The sequence below is a fragment of the Xyrauchen texanus genome, chromosome 26, assembly GCF_025860055.1.
Source record: "Xyrauchen texanus isolate HMW12.3.18 chromosome 26, RBS_HiC_50CHRs, whole genome shotgun sequence".
NCBI classification, from domain to species: Eukaryota; Metazoa; Chordata; class Actinopteri; order Cypriniformes; family Catostomidae; genus Xyrauchen; species Xyrauchen texanus.
The window spans coordinates 18,158,309-18,182,056 of record NC_068301.1 but is presented as its reverse complement, the minus strand read 5'-3'; the positions used below and the strand labels follow the sequence as shown (position 1 = coordinate 18,182,056).

At 36.8% G+C, this 23,748-nt stretch overlaps 2 protein-coding genes across 5 annotated transcripts in view; one reads left to right on the top strand and one right to left on the bottom strand.

The window, feature by feature from the left end:
* The window catches only part of LOC127619830 (cytoplasmic dynein 1 intermediate chain 1), an 81,076-nt gene extending 64,236 nt beyond the window's left edge, over window positions 1-16,840 (top strand). The window contains exons 14-16 of one of the 4 annotated variants that reach the window (XM_052092844.1): window positions 3,205-3,345; window positions 12,115-12,240; window positions 15,632-16,840. In XM_052092844.1, the coding sequence (XP_051948804.1) occupies window positions 3,205-3,345; window positions 12,115-12,240; window positions 15,632-15,742 (378 nt within the window). In that variant the 3' untranslated portion in view covers window positions 15,743-16,840. The remainder of the gene's footprint in view (window positions 1-3,204; window positions 3,346-12,114; window positions 12,241-15,631) is intronic. The other 3 variants (XM_052092842.1, XM_052092843.1, XM_052092841.1) reach the window with 3 other exon arrangements.
* Window positions 16,841-17,684: 844 nt separating this feature from the next.
* LOC127619831 (electrogenic aspartate/glutamate antiporter SLC25A13, mitochondrial-like) overlaps window positions 17,685-23,748 on the bottom strand; it is a 53,643-nt gene continuing 47,579 nt past the window's right edge. Inside the window, 3 exon segments of the mRNA XM_052092845.1 lie at window positions 17,685-18,952; window positions 20,663-20,753; window positions 22,186-22,344. Coding sequence (XP_051948805.1) covers window positions 18,775-18,952; window positions 20,663-20,753; window positions 22,186-22,344 — 428 coding nt within the window. The 3' untranslated portion in view covers window positions 17,685-18,774.

Genomic DNA, 23,748 nt, shown 5'->3' with positions numbered 1-23,748 from the left:
GTTGTTTAGTGGAATATTCCGGGTTCGATACAAACTCCTTTTCTTTAAAAAATATTGTGGCAGGGCGGAGGGGGTCCAGGTCGTGATTCCGCACAACCGGCCCCTAATCAGTCTAATTAGCCCTCAAGAGGGATATAGGCTGACCGAAGACGGCAGTGCGAGAGAGAGAGAGAGAGAGAGAGAGAGAGAGAGAGAGAGAGAGAGAGAGAGAGAGAGAGAGAGAGATTTACAGACAGCTGTCTGACACCTTTGTGTGTTTGTCTTTTTGGTTGAGTTTTATATCAAACTATTATTTATATTGTCTAGCCAGTTCTCGCCTCCTCCTTTCCATTAATCGCTTTACAAATATATAAATAAAAAAAATCGAGGTTACAGTGAGGCACTTACAATGGAAGTGAATGGGGAACATTTGGGATGGCAGTGTTTAAAAGGCAGAAATGTGAAGCTTATAATTTTATAAAAGCACTTACATTAATTCTTCTGTTAAAACGCATGTATTATTTGAGCTGTGCAGTTGTTTAAATCGTGATTTTTACAGTTTTAAGGTTTGTTGACATTACTTCATGGCAACGAAGTTATAAGACTGGCTAGAACTTTACACAGAAAATTTTAATTAGCGATCTCACAGCTATACTTTTAAAACAGTGAGTATTTTTATGTTTACAGATTGGCCCCATTGACTTCCATTGTATGTAACCCAGATTTAAAAAATTTTTAAAGAAAGGAGGGATGAGAAATTGTTTTAACCAAAATTATGCCACAAATGCTGTTTGATTGAGCTTCACATCTACTGAACCAGGAATACTCCTTTAAATAGTTTTTGGATCATTCCGCTTATGAAACATTAAAAAAAAAAAAAAAAAAAAAAGTTTTTTGATAGCTTTATACAGTGCAAGTATATCCCTCACAGCCTCGTTTTCATAGCACTGCTGTGAATAAGGTCTATTGGACAGAAATGTGTCATCACGCGCACAGTAGTTTAACAATCCGCAATTCATCGGTGTATTCAAAGGATTATAACCTACAGACATGTAAACAACACTGACGTGCGGTCTGGGTAGGCAAACTAGGCACTGCCTACCCTGCCAAAATTCAAAAATAAAATGTTTAATATATAATAAACTTGTATTTGTATTTTTACTTTTTATTCTTGTGATTTATATATGCAATATGTGTGTTATTCCAGTTGTTTAGACGTTATGATGACAAATGTAGCAGTTACGCATAATCAACTAAAAACAAATGGTAGAATAAGCAGTGCTTTTACGGTCCATTCATTGCAGACGACAAAAGGAAAACCCATGATGCGCATGCGCACTTCGATCATGTATTCTTTAACATGTACGGCAAAAAGCACAAATCTTCTGTGCCTTTTGACGTAAATATGTTATGCCCGTAATCATCTCCGTTACGTATCAGACATGGACCAATTAAAATCGAGATATTCCTGGACATTTGCGTAGCTAACGTCATTACACCACAGCTAGCGTACATGCCTAATCCCCGCCTAATTCAAAATCAAAATGACAGCACCGGCCGTAATCACGGAATTAAGAAATTTTTCCAAGCTCGATTTTAATTCCAAATATGAGCTATTTGCAAGAGGGAGGTCTACGCCAGCCTTAGATGGACTAGTACAGCAAAAGGGCCCAAAAAGTATCCGATCATTTCAAACTGATTGGTATGTAAGAAAAGATTGGCTATGTGGCTGTGCTAACAATCAGCGGCTGTACTGCTATTCCTGCCTGCTTTTTTTCAACCAGTCAGACTGTTTGGACTTCAGCGGGATATTGCCGATGATATGCCGCGCTTGTGCGTAACGTTCACTGTTTACGCGTGTGTGAGAGTGTGTGTGTGTGTGTGTGTGAGAGAGAGAGAGAGAGAGAGTACACACGATAAACATCCTGATTTGTACATTTCTTGATATGCCGCGCTTGTGCGTAACGTTCACTGTTATTACGTATTATTAGCTTAAACAATAAATCAGGTAATCTGGCTTTCATAACTCACTGCCTAGCCTCTTTAAGACATCACCGCACGTCACTGGTAAACAAGCACTGCATCTGGATGGCCTTTGAGCTGTATTTTATACATCTATAAATGGATTTGGGTGGTGAGATATTAGTTTGCATGTACTTTGGCTCCAAAAATGTAGGACAAACTTTTAAAATTTATGTTATTATTACATTATAATACAAAATATCATTCAAAGTGGCATTTATTTTGAAGAAACATAGAAGAAAGTACACTTTTCAAGCAAACAAGGTTTTAAATGTAACAAAACAATAAAAGTATTGAAGTATTGAGACACTTTCTTGCTGTCAAATGTTAGTGGAACATGTCCACAGTTAATGTAGTGAACTACACCTGTGGTTACTCTGCTTGGGCACATGTGTGAATTTGAGGGGAATAGTCTTCATACATCCACCAAAAATGATCTTGGCACCAGTTGGTTTAAAGTAACTGCAAAAACATCTCTATCGCTTTAGCATCCTTTGTTTGCAGACACTTCTTCTTTTGATTTTTTGTTTTCTAATGCAATGAAATTCATACATTTTTAAGTGTGACTTAAGTGTCCAAGTACTTTATGAGGTCACTGTATGTACGGTAAGTATGCACAGCATTTGATGTCTTTTTGGTGTAATCAAGTGGCTCTGTGCACATTCCTCTCTCTCTCTCTCTCTCTCTCTCTCTCTCTCTCTCTCTCTCTCTCTCTCTCTCTCTGGCTCATTAGCGTACTGTGGCCTGCATCGCTCCCGCCCAGCTGTCTCCCTTGTACCTGTTCGGAATGCATCTAGCTATCCTTAGGAACTCTCTCTCTACCTCACCCTCTCTCTCTGTCTTATTTTATTCTCTATCCTTCCATGCCACAGACAGCTGTTACACTTAGGTTGCAATACACCTTGGAGAGACTTTCATCTAGCATTTTTTTATGGCACTGCTTGAATGTGCAAAGGTTTTAATTAACCCAGTCACAGACAGGCCTCAGGGCTGCAGTAGCGCCACTCAGTCTACTCTCCCTATGCCACTCTCTCATTCTCTCTCTCACTGTCTCATTCTGCCTCTCTCTCCATCTTCACCCACTTTCTCTTCCTCTGCCTGTCCCCTTACAACCCCGCCACCTCCTTCCTTGTCCCATTTGCCCTTTCATTCGCTTCCTCTCTTTATATTTACCTCCTTTTTCTCTTTTCATGTCCCCTACAGCAAAACAAGCCACTCTACTCCTTTGAGGACAATGCAGACTATGTCTACGATGTGATGTGGTCACCTGTGCACCCCTCGCTCTTCGCTGCCGTGGACGGCATGGGTCGTCTGGATCTGTGGAACCTGAACAAAGACACTGAGGTGAGGTAGCCTTCTCAGTCAGGTCTGAGATCTGCAGTGTGAGGGTTCTTTCCTGTTGTTGAGAAGAATCACAAATGAGATTCAGATTAGTCTCCTGAGAAAAATATCACAGAAGTCTTAGATGTGTCTTTTCTTGAGTTTCAGATGAAATCTCAACAATTTTGCACTTTGCGCTAAGTTTTGCCTAGAGACCTACTGGAGGTCTGAATTACATTTCAATATAAATTCAAACATTTCTTGGAGCAAGTTGTCACAATGGACCCTGCCATTAAATCAGTGGTGTAGGGTTCAATGGCACCAAAACAAAATTGACACCTCTCATTAAAGGGATAGTTCACCCCAAAATGTAAATTCTCTCATTTACTCACCCTAATGCCATACCAGATGTGTATGACTTTCTTTCTTCTGCAGAAAACAAACAAAGAATTTTAGAAGAATATTTCAGCTCTGTAGGTGCATTCAATGAAAGTGAGTGGTGCCAAGAACTTTGAAGTTCCAAAAAGCACATAAAGGCAGCATAAAAGTAATACAAAAGTCTCCAGTGGTTAAATCCATTTCTTCAGAAGTGATATGATAGGTGTTGGTGAGAAACAGATCAATATTTAAGTCCTTTTTTTACTATAAATCTCCACTTTCATTTTCCCATTCTTTGTGCATATTGCCACCAACTGAGCAGGGAAGATTACTTAGAAAAATTACTTAAATATTGATAACTATTTCATATCACATATCATATTTCATAACATATCACTTCTGAAGACATGGATTAAACAACTGTAATTGTCTGGATTACGTTTATGCTGCCTTTATGTGCTTTTTGGAGCATTTGGAGTTCTTGCCACCATTCACTTGCATTGTATGGACCTACAGAGCTGAGAAATTCTTCTTCTAAAAATATTAATTTGTGTTCAGCAGAAGAAACAAAGTCATACAAATCTGGGATGGCATGAGGGTGAATAAATTAGATAATTAGAATTTTTGGGTGAACTATCCCTTTAAATCTACGCCTGAATTAAACACCCTATTACAGGCTTCTCCGCTAAAACTAAAGAGTTAAACCAGTATGAAGCTCAATACAATTAAATGTACAGGTAATGTAAGGTACTGTACAAAAATATCAAAACATTGTTTGTAATAAATTGTATACATTTATGAAACTTTAAACATATGTGACAATCTGCCCCAACCTGTCTTTTATGAAAAATGCCTTTTTCTATGAAAACATCTTGGTAAAAATCTTACTTCATTATATAGTTGACCCTTGTCAAAATATATGTCAGTGTGGTTTGATAATGTTCTCTCATTTACCCTAGAGTCATAACAAAAATATGAAGTTTCTTTTGAGTGTAGAATTGACCCCAAATCTTATATTTACTGAGATAAATTGCTTGTGACAACTTCCCAATTACATATATACTGCTCTGAAAAAGAAAAACATTTCTTATCACATTTTGAGAGGCTATGCTATCCACATGAAGTTTTTAGCTGTATAATGTTAGACAATATGGGTGATCTGGATTTGTAAAACTAAAACAGTGATAATGAGCTGAGGTAACACTCTCAGTTCTGGTCCCCCAGATCATGCCAGGCCAGAGATGCATCAAAACAACAAGCTCCTTTCTGTGTGGGCGTCTCCCCACAGGCCGTGCTTAAATCAGCACTCTGACAGCTCCTCACTAACATTCGTGCACCGTTCCTCTCCACACGTACACACAGTCTGCAGGCTTCAGGTTAATTACTTCGATGTGTGCGGTTTCCACTCTCTCCACCATTCCAGAGTCGTTGAGTTCCCAATGGCTATGGCCCAGCAAAGTGGTTTAACCTGGTCCTCTGAGGCCACTGGCCCTCCCACTATATCAAAATTTCACAGACAATCACATTGTATTAAGGCACACTGAAAAAAAAACCTGTGTTTTCCAGTAAAAATATCTAAACATATTTAAAAACACAAAGCAAAGATGTGTATGATAATAAGACTTTATTGTTTTTAAGGAATATATTTCAAATTAAGTTTATTTTTCTCTCAGCATAAACTTCAGATGTACCTTGATAGATTTATTCTTTAATAACACTTAAAATAACAAATAAACGTGGTAAAATAAATTTACAAAAATGTGCTAGATTTACTGCTAAAAATGAGACAAAGAAAAGATATATATTATATTATAATATATTCCTCCTTTGGAGTCAGCGGCGGCTGAGGTTGCTGCGGGCCACTCACATCCTGGGCAGCCTCAGCGCTACATGCTCAAAAGAGTGGAGACTCCACCCCAGGTGATCCAGCTGATTTGGAGTCAATTCAGCAAAGCACAGGTAGACCTGTTCCCCTCGGGACAGACGCACTGGCAGGGGCTGTGCAAATATGCATTCCCCCAGTGAGCATACTTGCACAGACCCTATGCAAGGTCAGGGAAGACGAGGAACGAGTCACCCTCATGGCCCATATTGGCCTACCCAGACTTGGTTCTTGGACCTCACGCTCCTCGCAACAGCACCTCCCTGGCAGATTCCCCTGAGGAAGGACCTTGTTAGGGATGGGGCACAATCTGGCACCCATGCCCAGACCTCTGGAACCTCCATGTCTGGTGCTTGGATGGGACACGGAAGACCTAAATGGCCTACCACCAGCAGCTGCTGTGTTTTTAGAGCTCCTCCCATTCGAAGAGGGACCTACCACCGCGCACCTTCCATGTGCAGCTGGTGAGCCCATGTGTCGTATTGCCACATGTTGACCACCACTTTGGGCAGGATGTGTTCTCCGCGGGGTCTTTTCCACCTGAAAGAATAGGAACGGAAAAGAACACTTTCACCGATGCATATTAAAGCATTAGATGGCCCCAGCCAGATCTAATACTCTGTTGAGAGAAAACATAGAGAGAAAAGGCAGCAGCGGGCGTGGCCTGTTCCCATGCTAGTTACATCACTTCCCCCCCTCAGGAATGTGGGGAACTACATGATGTCTTTTTGGGGCGTTAGGGGAGGCTATTATGCATGCAGCCGCTTGCTTGCACCTGCATCAGCAGTTCAGGGTTCAGGTGTTGTGCCGTTTTTCTATAGGGACCCCTAGTGTCAATTCATCGACACCAGGTCGAGTGAGTAACAGAAGGGAAACATCTTTGGTTACTGTTGTAACCTCCATTCCCTGATGGAGGGAATGAGACGTTGTGTACCTCTTGCCACAATGCTGTACCTGCCGTTGAAATGCCCGGACCTTGTCTCTGCTCCTCAGCACAAAACCTGAATGAGAGTTGGCATTCCATCTCCTTTTATACCCATATGTCCGGAGGTGTGGCATGCAAATTCCATTTGCCAATTCTCATTGGCCTATTCTCAAAAGAATAGATGTGTTTGGGGCTCTCAAGAGTGACTCCTAGTGTCACTATATCGACACAATGTCTCGTTCCCTCCATTAGGGAACGGAAGTTACGACAATAACCAAGGTTTCTGTATTATAGAGCACTGCAGGCCAATTAAATAAATGATGCAGCTAAAATTGTGTGGGTGTGTTTTGTATGTGTGTATTGAGAAATGTTTGCGTGTGTGTGTGTGTGTGTGTGTGTGAGAAACAACAGTGGCATTATGTAAACAAACTGGCATTTAAATGGTTAAAATCCTGAAAATGAATGAATATTTGGTAATTATGATCAGGACTGATGTTGTTTAAAAAAAAATTGTAAAGTGGAAAATAATATTAATATATTATATTTTTATGCCAGTTTGTTGAAGAGGACATTTTGTCCTCTATAAGGTCCTGAGTGTTTTTTTTATCTGACACAGCACAAAAAATAATAATGCATCAAAGACAGTGTTGTTGCTAATCATTGACATAGGCCTACCCCAGACTGTGATAATCCCCCATCAAAAAAAAAAAAATAACTTTTTCGTTTTTGTTTTTTCTCATAAAAATCAACAGTGGCATTATATAAACAAACCGGCATTTAAAAGGTTAAAATCCTGAAAATGTATGAATATTTGGTATTATTGCAGTTTTTGGATATGGACATTGTTGTCCTCTGAGGACGTCTGAGTAACTTTTTTTTATTGAAGCACAAGCGTTAAGATATTTTTACTGGAAAGGAAACCAAAAATACTGATTACGAAAGTGATTTTTTGCAGTGTATTGGTATGTAGACTCTGTAAAACTAGTCATTAACCATCATCCAACAGCATCTCTGATAATGGAATGTCAGCGTACATCACTTTATATGAAGTTGTTTCATCTTGACTGTTGACTTAGTGCTACACCATTCACACAATACATCAGTCCACAACGGTGGACATGCCTCACAATTGCTGGCAGCTGAGGCCACAGAGTTGACAGAGAGCTGTTGGGTGTTACAGATGTCTCTCTCATGTGAAATGAGATCTACTCTGACAGACACTGCCGGTCCACTGAGGGATACACACCCACTTTAATTACATACTGGTCTGAGATCTGTTCCTGACTCACCCATCTCCATCTTACCATACACACAATGTGTTTGGTGGAAGGTACCCAATAAACAGCTCACTGCTTGTAAATCATACAGTGTTAAAGAAATATTCTGGATTAAATACAATTTAAACTCCATTGACAGCATTGGTGGTATGCTATCAGTTACCACAGAGAATAACTTTAACTCGTCCCTTACTTGTTTGCATAAGTGAAGAAAAAACACATTTAATAAAGTTATATTTTGAATCCTATGGGGCAACTGTACTGGGGTGTTTAAAGGCAAAAACATTAAGCTGTATTAATTCAAGTATTTACATGAAGTCTTCGGTGAAAATGTTTGAGCTGTAAAGTTGTCTCAATCATCCTGTTTCTAGGTGAAAGAACTTCTGGTTATTATCTATAATTCCTGTCGGTGGAGTCTGCTCCATTCAAAGTTATGTTGTTCCTTCCTTGTATATTTGTGCAGATATCACGTGAGAATTATTAGGTCTTAACCGATAACAAAGGTGGTGAAAAATGCAGATAACCGATTAATCTGGCAATAGTTTTAACAATTGATTTATAGTGTGTAAAAAACAAGCAAACAAACAAACAAAAAACATATTCTTTCCTTTTTTTCCTTACTCTGAAAAAATGAAGATGTGGTAAATAACCAGGGACTAAACTATAAACAAGACCAAAATTCGCCAGGAACTCTTATTTTGAAATGATGGAGACTTTGCTCCATTACAATGTTCTATATTTAAATATTTACCACATAAAGCTTTTTGTAACCTTCATTCCCCAGATTAAGTATTTTGTGTATATATATATAAAACATTAATATCCTGTAAATAACAATAAAAATAACCTCATCTGGTGAAGCTTTTTTTATTATTATTTATTTAATAGAAAATTACGTTTTCTAAGTTTAAGTGAGGGCATGCAATCTTCTCTTTACTGTTGTACATTAAACTGGTGTTGAGCGGGTAGAATTCAATGAAGCTGTCAGCTGAGGACATGTGAGGCATCTATTTCTCAAACTAAAGTCTGATGTACTTATCCTCTTGTTTAATTGTACATCTGACCTTCCACATCTCGTTCTGTCCTTGTTCTCTTTTGTCCAGTTCTCTTTTGTCTTTGAAGACTGTAGTTTACACCTTTGTATGAAATCTTCAGTTTTTGGCAATTTCAAGGATTGCATAGACTTAATTCCTCAAAACAATGATTGACTGACACGTTTCTAGAGAAAGCAGTTTCTTTTTTGCTGTTTGTGACCTAATAATGACCTTAAGACATGCCAGTCTATTGCATACTGTGGCAACTCAAAAACACACACAAAGACAATGTTCAGCTTAATTTAATGAACCAAATAGCTTTAAACTGCGTTTGATATAATGGCAAGTGATTTTCTAGTACCAAATTAGAGTGGAGTGATGGCTGCTGGAAATGGGGCCTGTCTAGATTTGATCAAAAATAACTTTTTTCAAATAGTGATGGTGCTGTGATCTATTTTGTGATAGCAAGTGCATCAATGAAAACATGCAACAGAACAGATGCTTTCAACCAAGTAAAATTTTTATTCATCCTGCAATATTCCTTTAAAGTCTTGCCAATTGGGATGTCATATACAGTATTTTTGCATGTTTATGTTCTGAAAGTATGACTTACGTGTGTATGAGAATGACTTTGACTTTAAGTGTTCTTTGTAAATAACTTTTGACCTTGACCCGAAATTAACTTGTCCCCTTCTATTGTCAACAGCTCGCTCAACCTGTTGACAAGAGATAATCTGTATGGAGGGCGTGTTGCCTGAAAAACAATGCATGTTATCAAAAATAGAGACCCACATGCCATGGCAACAAGCATGCCGATGCACACACACATGCACAAACACGCAAAGATCAGCAGCAAGAAAGCAGCAAACAGTTCTCCATTGTCAGCTTATAAAGAAATTTCACCTATAACACCATTAACAGACTGTGGGCCCGCCTGGTCCCAATTTACTGGGAGAGAAGCTTGCAGGCAATTTAAACTTGCAGTTGACTCTTGGAGGAAGCTGCATGCTAATAGCTCTCAGGCTGTGGTTTGCCTGTTCTGAAACGAGGAAGCTTTTGTATTAGCCAGTTTACAGCTTCCATCTTTGCTGACAACATATGTCAGGCCAGTCTTAGCTGTCATAAGTAATAGGCTGAAATCATCTTCACACATGCGCACACACACAAACAGAGCTTTAATGTGTGTAGTGCAACTTTCCTTGATGATTTATGAAATCATTAGAAGTGCTTATAGTTATTCCCAATGGAGCTGTGGATTCAGGAACTGAGCTAGAGGAAACACGGTCTCCCTCTCAGAGCTCAGATTTGATTCATAATCCTTTTCACAATCTCACATTACACTGGTGCTTTATGTTTTCGTTATATGAAACATAATATCCAGTAAGAATTGTAGCACAAACTGAAGGTACTTCTAACTGAGGTACACTAGATCTATAGTTCACTAGTTTCCCTTTTCATAATTTAATGTATTTTTCTATATTCTTTGTTGAATTTAAGATGATGGTTATAAATCTTACATAAAGAAAGCTCTGTGTAATTCAGACTTTTTTTAATAGAAACACAGAGAAAGATTGCTTTTTCCTTCTTCAGTGTTTTAGTGTGAAGGAAAATGACACAGGAAATCTCTTTAATATCTCATTTGATTCTCCTAGATAGCAATGTATGGTGTCTTGATCCTGCAATGGAACAAAATAATTAAAAATGTAATTCCAACTTTATATATTTTTCTCACAATTGCAACTTTACGTCTCTTGTAATTTAGACTTGATTTCTCATAATTACGTATAAACTTAATTAGGAGTAATACACAATTGAGATATATAAAGTCAGAATTACTAGATATAAAGTTACATGTACAAGATATATTTGCATTTGCAAAATGCAGTTACATTTACATTTATGCATTTGGCAGTTACAAGAAAATAAAGTCGCAATTGTGAAAAATAGTTGCAATTGAAAGATATAAAGTTGCAATTGTAAGAAAAAAAGTCACAGTTATTTGAAAAACTTGCATTTGCGAGATATAGCAAATGGGCAGTGGTGGCTCAGCGGTTAAGGCTCTGGGTTACTGATCAGAAGGTCGTGGGTTCAAGCCCCAACACCACCAAGACACCACTGTTGGGCACTTGAGCAAGGCCCTTGAACCTATCTGCTCCAGGGGCGCCGTATCATGGCTGACCCTGCACTCTGACCCCAGCTTAGCTGGGATATGTGAAAAATAAATAATTTCACCATGTATATGCAGAAATGTATGTATAATGTGTGACACTTGGTCAAATTAAATTAAATTAAATTATAGTCACTGCAACAATAAATAGTCCTATTTGCAAGTTATAAAGTCGCATTTATAAGAAATAGTCACATTTGCGGGACATATTGGCAATTGCGATATATAAAGTCAAGTTACAAATAATAAAGTTGCATTTGCGAGATATGAAGTTGCAGTTACAGTCGATGAAGTCGAGACAATTGCTAAATATAAAGTCAAGTTACAAGTAATAGTCGCGTTTGCGAGATATAATCTTGCAGTTACAAGAAATTGTCACATTTATGAAATATAATGTTACAGTTACAATAAATAAAGTCAATATTGTGAGAAATAGTCAAAATTGCAAGAAATAGTCACAATTGTGAGTTATAAAGTCAAGTTACAAGTAATAAAGTCATGTTTGTGAGATATGATGTTGCAGTTACAATAAATAGTCACATTTGTTAGATAATATCACAGTTACAAGAAACAAATTGCAGGTGCAAGGAATAGTTGCAATTACAAGATATAAATTCAGATTTGTATTTTTTTTATTCCGTGGTGGGATTAAGGTACCTTAGCAATGAGTTTAAATGAAAAGGAAAAAGAGACTTCTGCTGAGACCTAATAATCTCACGTGTCTATAGAGTTTCGCCAGAGATCTCAACAATGTCATACACTGTGTTTGCAGATACAACAGTAATTACCAAAGCCTTATTATTTTAATAATATCTCATCAACATTTCTCTTCAAAGACATTTCAAAGAACAAATTTGCTGATAAATGCTCCCCACATTAATAGCTCTATTTTATACATCTATGCTCTTGTATACTGTACACACAGTATATTAACCACTGCAATCATTTGTGTCTATTTTTATTTCTCATTATTAATTTTAAGAGGAAACATCTTATTCAAAGTTGATACCTACATGAAGCAGAACTAAGAACTCCATTAAATCTCTTCAACCTGACCAATAACAATCTCTGGGAGTGAATATTTTATTTGCAATGCTGTGTGTTTGATTGGAGATGTGTTTTGAGTGCAGGTGCCCACCGCTAGTGTGACTATAGAGGGAGCCCCCGCTCTGAACCGTGTCAGGTGGGCTGCTGGGGGCAAGGAGGTCGCCGTGGGAGACTCAGAGGGGCGTGTGTGGATATACGATGTTGGAGAGGTATGAATCAGAATGTCCGTAACTAATCACTATAAAGTGTGAAATTACTGTTATCATTCTCCTCTCAGGATCATTTTAAGTTGTACAGCGGCTTTACGAACAAAACCCAAACCAGTCTGAAGTCATGAACTGAATTCATGAAACAAATTTGATAGCATATTAAATTACTAAATAAGTCCAGACACTGTTATCACATGTTTAATAGTAGATAAATCTTTAAGTTCTACACACAAGGTGAAAAAAATAAAAAAATAAATGCCTTTCTTCATTCTCTTTCTATGCCACTCTCATCCACCTGTATTTTCACCTTTGAGGTACTGTATACCTTATAGTCCCCTGCACTTCCTGCAATGTTTAGTATACCAGCCCCTCCGATCTCCAAATCCCTAAACATTGATTTTTCCCGTATACCATATACAGGATTGATTCAAAACATAGAACTACTGAAAAGCTGGTCTTAGCTGGTTTAAGCCAGCCTGACCAGCTGAAAAGTGTGCAAAACCCCTCTAAAATCAGTTAACAAACCAGCTTGTCCATGCTAGGAGACCAAATAAGACCAGTAAACCAGTGTAGGCTGGTTTAAGTTTCTTTTTTTCATCTTCTTTTCAGCAGCAGGGTTCATTGACTAATATGGAGTACAATTTTTACAACAGCAGTTTGACTTGTAATAATTTTGTAAAATGATGTCTATAAATGTACTTGCATTAATAAAATAGAGAATAAAAATTCTCTCTTCATTTACTCACAATTTTTAAAAGAATATTTCAGCTCTGGAGGTCCATACAATGCAAGTGAATGTGTATCAAATGTTGAAGCTCCAAAAGCACATAAAGGCAGCATAATCCAAATGTAATCCATACAACTCCAGTGGTTAAATTCATATTTTCAGATGCGATGTAAGTGTGAGTGAGAAACAGATCAATATTTAAGTACTTTTTTATGATTAATCTCCACTTTCACATTCTTCTTTTTTTTGGGGGGTGATTTATATTCATTATGCATGTCGCCACCTATTGGCCAGGTAGGAGAATTTATAATACAAAAGGACTTATATATTGATCTGTTTCTCACCCAAACTATCATATTACTTCAGAAGACACTGATTTAACCACTGGTGTCATATGGATTACTTTTATGCTGGCTTTATGTGATTTTTGGAGCTTCCAAAATCTGGTCACCATGCACTTGCTTTGTATGGACCTACAGATCTGAAATATTCTTTCTAAAAATCTTTGAGTTCAGCAGAAGCATGGAGGTTATGCACATCTGGGATGGCACAAGGGTGAGTAAATGATGAGAGACTATTTTTATGTTATTTATTTTTGGATGAGGCATCCCTTTAAGTCTAAATGTGTTGTAATGTCACAAGTGGAAGTGAAATTCCTTCTCCCTGCAATTTGAAACTCTCTTTTCTTGAAATAAAGGGACTGAATGCTTACCAATGTCTCTGTGTGGCTAGCTTGTTTTGTTTAAATCTTTTATTTTAAGACAGTCTCCACATGACTTAACCACCTCCACAGAGCAGCAAACCACCAGGACTCCCATGTTCGCAGTGTTCCTTTCGGTCTCCGGCTTTGCCTTCTGTGTGGGGGCAGAGTTAATTTTAGCTCAGTGTATTGTGGTAATTGGAAAGTGCGTCTGTTGAACATCATGTGGGCTCCTTGGGTTAAAGTTAATGGTGGGTCATCAATAAAATGAAGTGAAGGAAAGTTAAAGGGTTTTATGTTTAGGTAGAATGGGGGCTTATTTACAGGAGGCTTCCCATAAACTTTGACCAAAAACATGTAACATGGCCTCCGTCAACAGTGAAGACAGCAGAAGCAGTCACGTACCTCATATAGAGCAGAACGCAGGTGTCCCACAGCATGTTTTTACCAGCTGAAGTTAATTTTAACTTGACATGGCATTTTAAAAACATGGCGCTCCTTTGCAAGTCCCTGAAAAAAACAGTGAGATGCACGCTACAGTAAAAAAATGCAAGTCTAGCACATGATTACATAGGAAAACAATTTAAATACATTGTGGACAGATGCAAAAAAAAAAACTTTTGGTGTGAACGAGAAAATTGACTAATGCTAATGTAGCACTCCTGGCTGCAACTTGCTTTGTGTTATGAATTGTGTCCTGACCCATTTCATTAAAATTCATTTACAATTAATCATTGAGCAGACTGTATTGCAGATGCTTTTGCGAAAAAATAAATCCACGATGACTTACAAATAAGTAAAAATGCTAGCAATTTATCAAACAAGATCCATCAATATTAGCAGTACTGCAATACCGAATTTCAAATGTAAACCAGAGTAGTACATTAGCTAAAATCAAAGTGTGAAGCTCTAAAAACTCAAGTATGTTAAGGCAGACGCTTCATGCAATGCAAGCTCGATTCCGTGTGTTTTTGCAAAAAAAAAAACATCCAGTTTTATGGCACAAACCTTTGTAGGTAAATCTTTTGCCCCCTTGAGTACTTTGGTTTGTTACTGCACAGTAAGGCAAAAACATGTTCTATATGTTATACTATATATGTTTATACTGTATGTTGGCCAAGAATTTGGGTGTACATTCATGTACTTGTGTTCAGCATATTTCTGGCCTTAAAAGAATATATAAAATAAAGTTAAAGGAATATTCCGGGTTCAGTACAAGTTTAGCTCATTTACTTTCAATTGTATGTGCCTCATTGTAATACAGACTTTTGCTCTTTTTAAAGAAAAGGAGTGACAAGTCTAAATTAATTTTGTGTTAATCAACATTATGCCGCAAATGCAGTTTATTGAGCTGAACTTGTATTGAACGTGGAAGATTCCTATAATAGAAAATGAAATACTTGTATACATAGTGTATATAGTATGTACAGTATGTATATACACACATATATGTATATACACACACATATATATATATATACACACACACAAACACACAGTATATCTTAGTTATACGGTCATTTATTGATAAAGACCTTTTGCGACCCCCTGCTGTACTAGAAAAAAAAAGTGGCTGTCATCTCCTCCCACCTCTCTATTCCTGTTTAATTATACCCTGTAGATCTGTCTCTATCTCTCCCTCTCTCTCAGCCTGGGCGGCAGGCAGTCGTCCTTTCTCATCTAAATCTGACACTGACAGCAGAAAGCGATCCCACATCGTCACCCAGCCGGCCCATAGTCCGCATCTTCCCCTTCCTGAGAATTGACACGATAAATATTCAGCACTCAAAAGGCCAAACGAGCAGCTTTATTGTTCTGTCTCTGAGTCACAATGTGTGCTGATCTCTCTCCTCTCCCACACTGTGACAGCACATGTAATGTGTAGTAGCTTTGCTCTTGATGTGGCCATGTGGTGGGGGGGTTTTTGGCAATGGATTACTAAAACACTCATCTGTTGCCTGCAGCTGGCCATGCCCCATAGTGAAGAATGGGCCCGCTTCGCCCACACGCTGATGGAGATCCGTGCCAACCGGGGCGATGGTGAGGAGGAGGGGCCTGTGGAGCTTGCAGCATAAAAATGGATCCAGGATCTGTTCATCCCAAACCCAGACTGAGCCTGATGTATCACACTCAATTAGCCGGCATGTCCACTCGTACTGTGCTGTTTATTCCAAATTAGTGTTCTGTTACTCAATAATTTGTTTCGTTGGTAGCCTAAAAAATTTGGTTCAGTTACAGACATTTCGTATACATGCACTTTTCAATCAGACTTAAACAATAATTGGTCCTTGTAAAATGTCATGTAAAGCTTGGGTAAAGCTTGGGATTTTTGCAAAGTCGGACTAATAGACCTAGATGTTGTGATTGTAGCTCGGCTTAATCCAGCATGTACTGTAAACACTTATATCGGACCACAATTGGCCTCGGCATTGAAGCACGACATGTATTTAAAGGAATATTCTGCGTTAAGCTCAATCAACAGCATTTGTAACATATTGATTACAACAACAACAAAAAATTAGACTTGTCCCCTACTTTAGTCAATATAATTTTTGTGGTAATCAACATTGTCTGAAATACTGTCGATTGAGCTTAACCTTTATTGAACCGGAATACTTCAAATATTAGATTACTCATTGGTCATGTATATTTCAACAGACAGATGAAGACTGTTGCTCAACTACACCAAAATGAGCTGTAGCTTCATTAAAAATGTGCATGTAAATGTTCTATGTAAGTTTTGTATACAATTTGTTTATGCAAGAGTTTAGTGTAATTTATGTTCTGTATCATTACTGTAATGGCAATTATTGGTAAATAATGGCTTCTAGAACTGGGAAAATGTGAATGTGAAGTCACGATGATATCTTGCTGCTAGGAAAATATTGGTTCATAATGTGATTTTTGCTATACTTGAACTGTGTATGTGTGTGTGTGTGTGTGTGTGTGTGTGTATTTTTTGTACTGAGGCTCCTGCATGAAATATTTACAAATGAATTCATATAATAGTTGGTAAATATGCCACTTTTCAGTGATTCAGCTACAGATTAATGTTTCACGCTTTGGCAAACAGTTATTGTGTGCTCATCGAAATACGTTTAACTTAATTTTTTTTGAAAAATGTAAGCAATGTGTGGCTAAAAGGTCTAATTATTGACAAATAAAACATGCTCCCAGCAACTACTTTTGGTTTCTCCTTTTAATAAACACTTCTCTGCATTTGTACCTGTATTGCTGCCATACTTACAGTAAGGTACAATCTTTACACTGTGGTACATTCAACTCTATAATACAAATCAAATTAGTGTTTTAACATCATTCTTTTGCTAAATACAATACCCTTAGACTGACATACAGTATGTTACCTGCAAAACCTGACTGTCTCATTTTACACAGACTATAAAATGTATGTAACAAATAGATCCACATTTCTTTGCCTCATTAAATGATACAAACATGAACATGAAAAACTACATTATAATGCATTCAAAATTAAAGAGTGTCCACATAATTCATAAAATGCAGACACTGAGATGCCCCTGTGTGTGGTATATGTGCTTACATATTGTTTTATAGTTAAAGAAGAAAAAGCTTGTAAACCAATTTGCCCATCTGTTAGTTGGAAAATATTTAATTCATTCCATTTCAACTGGATATGTTTGTATTGTTTTCAAACTCTGAAATACAGTATACATCAAGAGACCTATTCATCAAATTTAAAAAGTTGTGTTTTCTAGATGGGATGAATCAAAGCCAATCCGTTGTATTAACTGAGGTAAATATTCTCTAACTGGTTTGAATTAACAGTTTTAGGTACACCAAATTTATTTTAAGGTAAACAACCAAAAACATAAAATATATTATTTGATTTACATTTTAAATAAATGAAATTCACACTACAATTCCACAAAACAATCCATAGCTAGTGGTAGATTTAAAAAACATTAAACGCTATCCCATTTATTTTATACTTTAACTCTTTAAGCTCTGAAGGTGTTTTTAAAGATTTCCTGTTTCAGTGGCATAGCCAAAATTAAAGGCTAATAAAAGGAGGCTAAAGTGCTTGATATCATTTTTTTAATGATATAGATTATGATCAATTCTGAGACAAAAATATTGAGCCAAAACAACTTTTTTTCTTATTTGACATTATATATTTCTGGGTGAAAATAAGGTGGCTCCAAAAAATTTTGTGTTGATGTGACAAAGCAATCAAAAGTTATATCATTACAAAAACAATTAATCATAGTGTGCAAAAACATCTGCACATGTCCAAAAGCCTCTCCAAACAAATAAAACACAATAATTTTACATAGGTACTAATTACACATGCAAAAACAACAATGCCTAAAGCTATGCACAGCATGGAGACATGTTTTAGTAATGAGATTTCACAGAATGAGTGGCTTTTGACTCAATGAGTCTGCATCGAGTCTGTGTTTTTTACTTGGTGCCATATCCTGGTGGCTATTTGTAACATTGTGCTTCTTGCCTAATGATCTATACATCCGATTACCTTCTGTTTGGGCTCATTTGAAAGATAATCACCTCCTTTAAATAATGGTATCACAGTGTATGTGATATTTTATGTTCGGTTTATTTTCGTGAAGTTATATGCAAAAACGCAGCATACAAGTAACTCCAATGTAATTGTCAGTGACATACACTTGGCTGTTACTCGCTTTGAATAAAACAAATAGGGTTGTAATCTCCACTTTGAGAACTTTCCAACAACATTTTTGAAATTATCAAAACGGAACACTTCTGATTTGTCTGCAAAATTTGTTCAAAACTTGTTCAGTTTTGGTCATATTGCCTACAAACATTGGAAAGTACAGCTTCTAAGCTTTCAAACGATACCTATTTTGTATTGGTCAAGACAGTAGTTGCTAATATTTTGACAAATATTTTTTTTTTCCTTGCGGGCCCATCCAAGCTTAAAGAGTTAAAGAAAAGCTGTAATTTGCACTAATAATAACATAAAACATAATTTCCAGTTCATCTGCTAAAGGTTTTATGTTCTCAATAAGAAGAGATTCATAAATGTATGTTTGTTCCAGTGCAGCCTAACACTTGGAAACAGCACATCCAGGTTGACGCATAAGCCTCAAGCGTGGTGTGATTTGGGGGCAGCAGTCACTTGGAATCGTGGTAGATGCAGTCCAAATTTACTCTCAATGCCAGCAAACGTGGCCACGGCCAACCTGAAGCCACCAATGTGGTCAGGATTTGGCGCCGGGAGGCTGATCCGAGACTTGGGAGTAGGCTCAGAGCCAGCTGGTTTTCTGTGGTGAGGAGAGAGGAAGAGAAGATGGATGACGAGAAAGAAAAAAAAAAAAGAGGAACGTGGAGAGAGACTTCACATTCTGCTGTGTGTCGTCAAAAAGAATAAACAGTATTTTCCCCTGAGGTTATGGAACACAAAGAAAATGAATAGACCAGAATAGTTTGTTGTTTTCTTTTTTATATATTCCTTTCCATTAAGGATACAGGTCCTATTTTAGAGCATCTTCTTACCATTTTAGCCTAAATCATGGACTGAGATCATAAAATCATGATTGCACAGATCGATTTGAAGAATCTAGGGGTCTAAACATTACCAGCAAACTTTTCAATATATCGTAACAATATATGGGTGATTCTTCAACTGGGGAACTTGAACTACATCAAACTGTTTATATGGTAATACATTTATCACATGCACTGTAATAAATCTGATCATAATGTGCAATGGTGTTGAGTGTAGTTTAATTACTTTTAGTACAAAAAGTAGTGCACCATTACATTTTACATTTTTGTAATCAAAATACAGTTACTGACTTTCAATGAAGTTAATTACTCTTAAGTACATTCCTTGAGTTACACATATTTCAAAAAGAATATTATTGTAAAATATGTCTGATTGTGTTTCTGGTAAACGTAACAAGTCTTCGTAAGAAAGAAAGGCATGCTGCTGAGTGCAAAACAAGAATGTGACAATGAACAAGAAAATTCTATATATATAATTTTTATTTTGACTTTTCAGAACAAACTTTTCAGTGAAGTGTTTTTAGAAAGTAATGTGTTAACTAATTAGTAATAAAAATTTATTATTTTTAATATTAAAATTCTTAAATACTAACTAGTTATTGATGATACCTAATAAGCCTATTATTAGGAATAATGAAAAACTGATTAAAGTTTCAACTAAAAATGTTCAAGTCATTAAAACTGTTTAGAACTACCCTTTAGTTTGTTTTGTATTTATTTAAATTTGTAATATGTATTTTTTATTTTCTTAAAAATCTTTCTCATGCTATAGGACCAAAAAAAACTACTATGTGGGAGCACTTTATTAAATGTGGTTGATTCTTCAGTGGTCTTCAGTGAACCATGGGAATCGATAAATAAACAAAGGTATAAAAACAATCAACACGTACAGTAGGCTTGAATATAGGATGTTCTTTCATATGCGTCTGTGGGTTTTAGGTTCCAGGGAAGCATAATATTCCATGGGAAAATAAGGTCATTCTGTCTCAAACTGGAACAGACTCCAGTCAAAGCAATTCTCTCTGCCTCAAATGACTTGGACACATGGAGCCATGTGGCTATAGAGGAGTGTTTCTAGAAATGTCACCTCCAGAATACAGTGAATCAGCTGACCCTTTCTACATCATACAGAGAGTCCTTCGCTTCATCGTGAGAGATAACATGCCACAGCAAACAGCTTTCAGTCAAGGCTTTAGATTGCTTTCTTGTCTAGTAATTAGGCCTCCCTGCCTTGCAAGCTAGTGTCCATTGAAATGGGGGTCTTTGAAAGAAAGCCAACCCTCTCTATACCACTGTTAGTAAAATTTCAGTGCTTCTGACATTTCAGTGCTCTTAACAATTGTATTTTGTCCCCCAGACCTTTTCTTGTTTTTTAGCTGTCAGAAAATGTCTTGAGAAAAATGTACAAAACTGTTAAGTTTTGGATTGGGATGAGTTTATGGTAGGAGGAATTGTGAGAGCCTTACTGTCCACCGAAGTCTATGTAGAACCACCTCTGCAGCAGCTCATAGGTCACCAGCATTACTCCAAACTGTGGCGAAGAGCGAAACACACATGCTGAAAATAAATATAAAATGGCAATAAACTTTAGAATTAAGCATCCATAAGCAGTCATTCCAGAAGCATCTACCTGACCACTTACAGTCTGACACACTTTAAAGTTAAACATCAGTGTAAACGTGAACAGCTGCTGTTCCTGTTCTGAGGAGTTCTAGTAAGTTAAAGCATTAGTTCACTAAAAATGAAAATTCTGTCATCATTTCCTCAACCTCATATTGTTACAAACTCGTATTACCTTCTTTTTTCTGTGGAACACAAAAGGAGATATACTGCAAAAGAACCAAATGCCCTTTATCATAAAATGGGAATGAGGCAGAATAACACCATAAAGAACCACAAAAGTAGTCTGTGCGATGTGTTTTATTCCCAGTTTTCTGAAAACATTCACAAGAGTTGGAAAAGACTGATACGAAGTTCTGTCATGACAACTCTCTGAAATATTTAGCATGTAAAAGTGGGTTTGACATTAAGATGGGATACTGGACTTGGCGGACCAGATTTGCAATGTTGCTGCTGCAGAGCAAGTACTGAGACTTGCAAATGCTAGAAAATACACATACATACATAGTTAGCATGCAGACATGCTGCTGTACAATTAGACAAAACGCAAGACATGCTGCATCTAGCATATAGGAAATGCTGCAGCACAAATAGACATAAGAAACAATCCCCGTGTAGTAGATCTAGACATGTGGAGCTCGGGTGGAGGTGGATTTCAAAGAAAAAGCTCTCGGTGCTCACTGTAAAGTAACCTGCTTATCAGCAAAACTGAGTCATTTAAATGTTAGACAAAGAGAGAGACTCAAATTGATTGGCTACCCGATAATAAGTCAGAGGACCAATCAGCTTTCACGCCAGCTGTTTGGCTTAGTATGTCAAATGTGAGCGAGCCGATTGGCTAACAGATAACAAGTCAAATAACTAATCAATAACAATAATCAGCTTGTACCACAGAGTTGCATGGCTGAACTTTGGTCATTTATTTCTTGCACCTACTATGTAGTTCTTATATGTCCTTATCTGAAATAAGGCGGCTCAAGACGCATCATGCCAGGTTTATGTCAATGACGAGACACACAAGAATCTAATGTTTGACATCAAGGAAGCAAACCTTGCATTTTTGAAACAGCATATTTGAATTTAACTGATATAAATTATTTTAAATGATTTAAATTATGGTCTTTTCCTCACACAAAACTATTGTAAGACTTGGAAAGTAGTTATGGCACTTTTTCATCATTTTTAGAGCTTGATAGCCCCAGTCACCATTTATTTTCCTTGTGTGGAATAGAGCACTCTGGACATATTCTTACATGTAATAGTAAATAATTGAGTGGATTAACCATTTAAAAAATAAATCCTGTGTATCAAAATAGATTTTCAACATTATCAGCATTGTTAGTTTCAGGTGTAAGACATCAAGATATACCTCCAGCTCCTTTCCAAAAGGCACGAGGCCCCTCCTCCTGGAGAATCTTCCAGAAACAATCAATGAGTCCATTGTATGTGGTCTGGCCTGCACGGGCAGCCACTTGTAACCGGGTCTTGATAACATCGGCAGGGGTCACCAGGGATGCTGCAGGTATGCCTAACGAGAGGACACATCTCATTTAAGAGTTTAAGTTTAAATAACTGGAACAATTTTATGGTTTATTCAGACCATTAAACTTGGAGGAAGTATTTCTACAAATTAGGGCTGTCGATTTAACGAGTTATTTCAGTGCGATTAATTTTACCAAAAATAACGCGTTAAAAAAATGTACCCAATTAATCTTGTTAATATATATATATATATATATATATATATATATATATATATATATATATATATATATATATATATATATATATTTAAAGATAACTATGTATAATTATATATTGATATAAATATATATAATCATTATATATTGAATTATTGTTATATTTGTTATATCAAATATTTGTATATGCGATTAATTAATCGGGACACCATGTAATTAATTCGATTCAAAATTTTAATCGATTGACAGCCCTACTACAAATTTATACAACATGAATATAGGGCATTAGCATATGCAAACTCTGTATCCATCTATGATTAATGCACAGCATACCATGAATTCAAATAAATACTGACAGCATGCAAATAAATACTGATGTTTGATTTCCATAAAGCATCTGAGGCCGGTTTTTTCAAATACTGTAAATATCTATCCTGAAAATACCAAGCACCATTTATTCAACTTTATGTGTCCTTTTTTTATTTAAATTAACTTGAAAGGGCCAGACAATACTTAATAATGAGGCTGGCATAATCCTTGTCCCACGTTGTCCTGGACAAAGGACACTATGGCACCAATTCAGCTCTTAATACCCTAAATCAGCAATAGCATTTAGAACGAACAGCCACATTACCAGCATGCCGACTCCACCACACTTTCTAGAGCTTTATTTTAACCTCTAAATCAAAATACATGCTTCTGAATAATTACAAGCCTTTGCTTAAATGGACAACCTTGACTATGGTCAGACAATTTTGCAACAAGGCATTCTTACTAACGCTCAGAAAAAGCATTAAAAAAAATACAGAAATACACTTTCTGCTTATAGATCTTCCATTTTAGTCTTCCCTTAAAGGAAGAGTTCAAACAAAAATTGTGTCATAATTTACTTATCATGTCATTACAAAACAGTATGACAGTGGCTAATGTTTACATGCAACCAAATAAGCTGTTAATAATCCTTCTAATAGCTCGATTGGACTGAACAACATTTATGTAAACACCTCAGTCGATCCAACTGAGCTCAAATCAAATTAAATTTCCACCTAACTGAAAGGTGTGGTGTAGACCTAAAATAATAGTTTAATAGAAGAATATTAGCCATGTAAAGCTTTGAATCTGACTACTTTCTCAATCATATTACATGATCCTCGCCGCAGGAACCTAATTTATACAGCGCAATGGCAACACAGATTTTTATTGGAGCTCGCACTGTGTTTTTCTACAGTGCA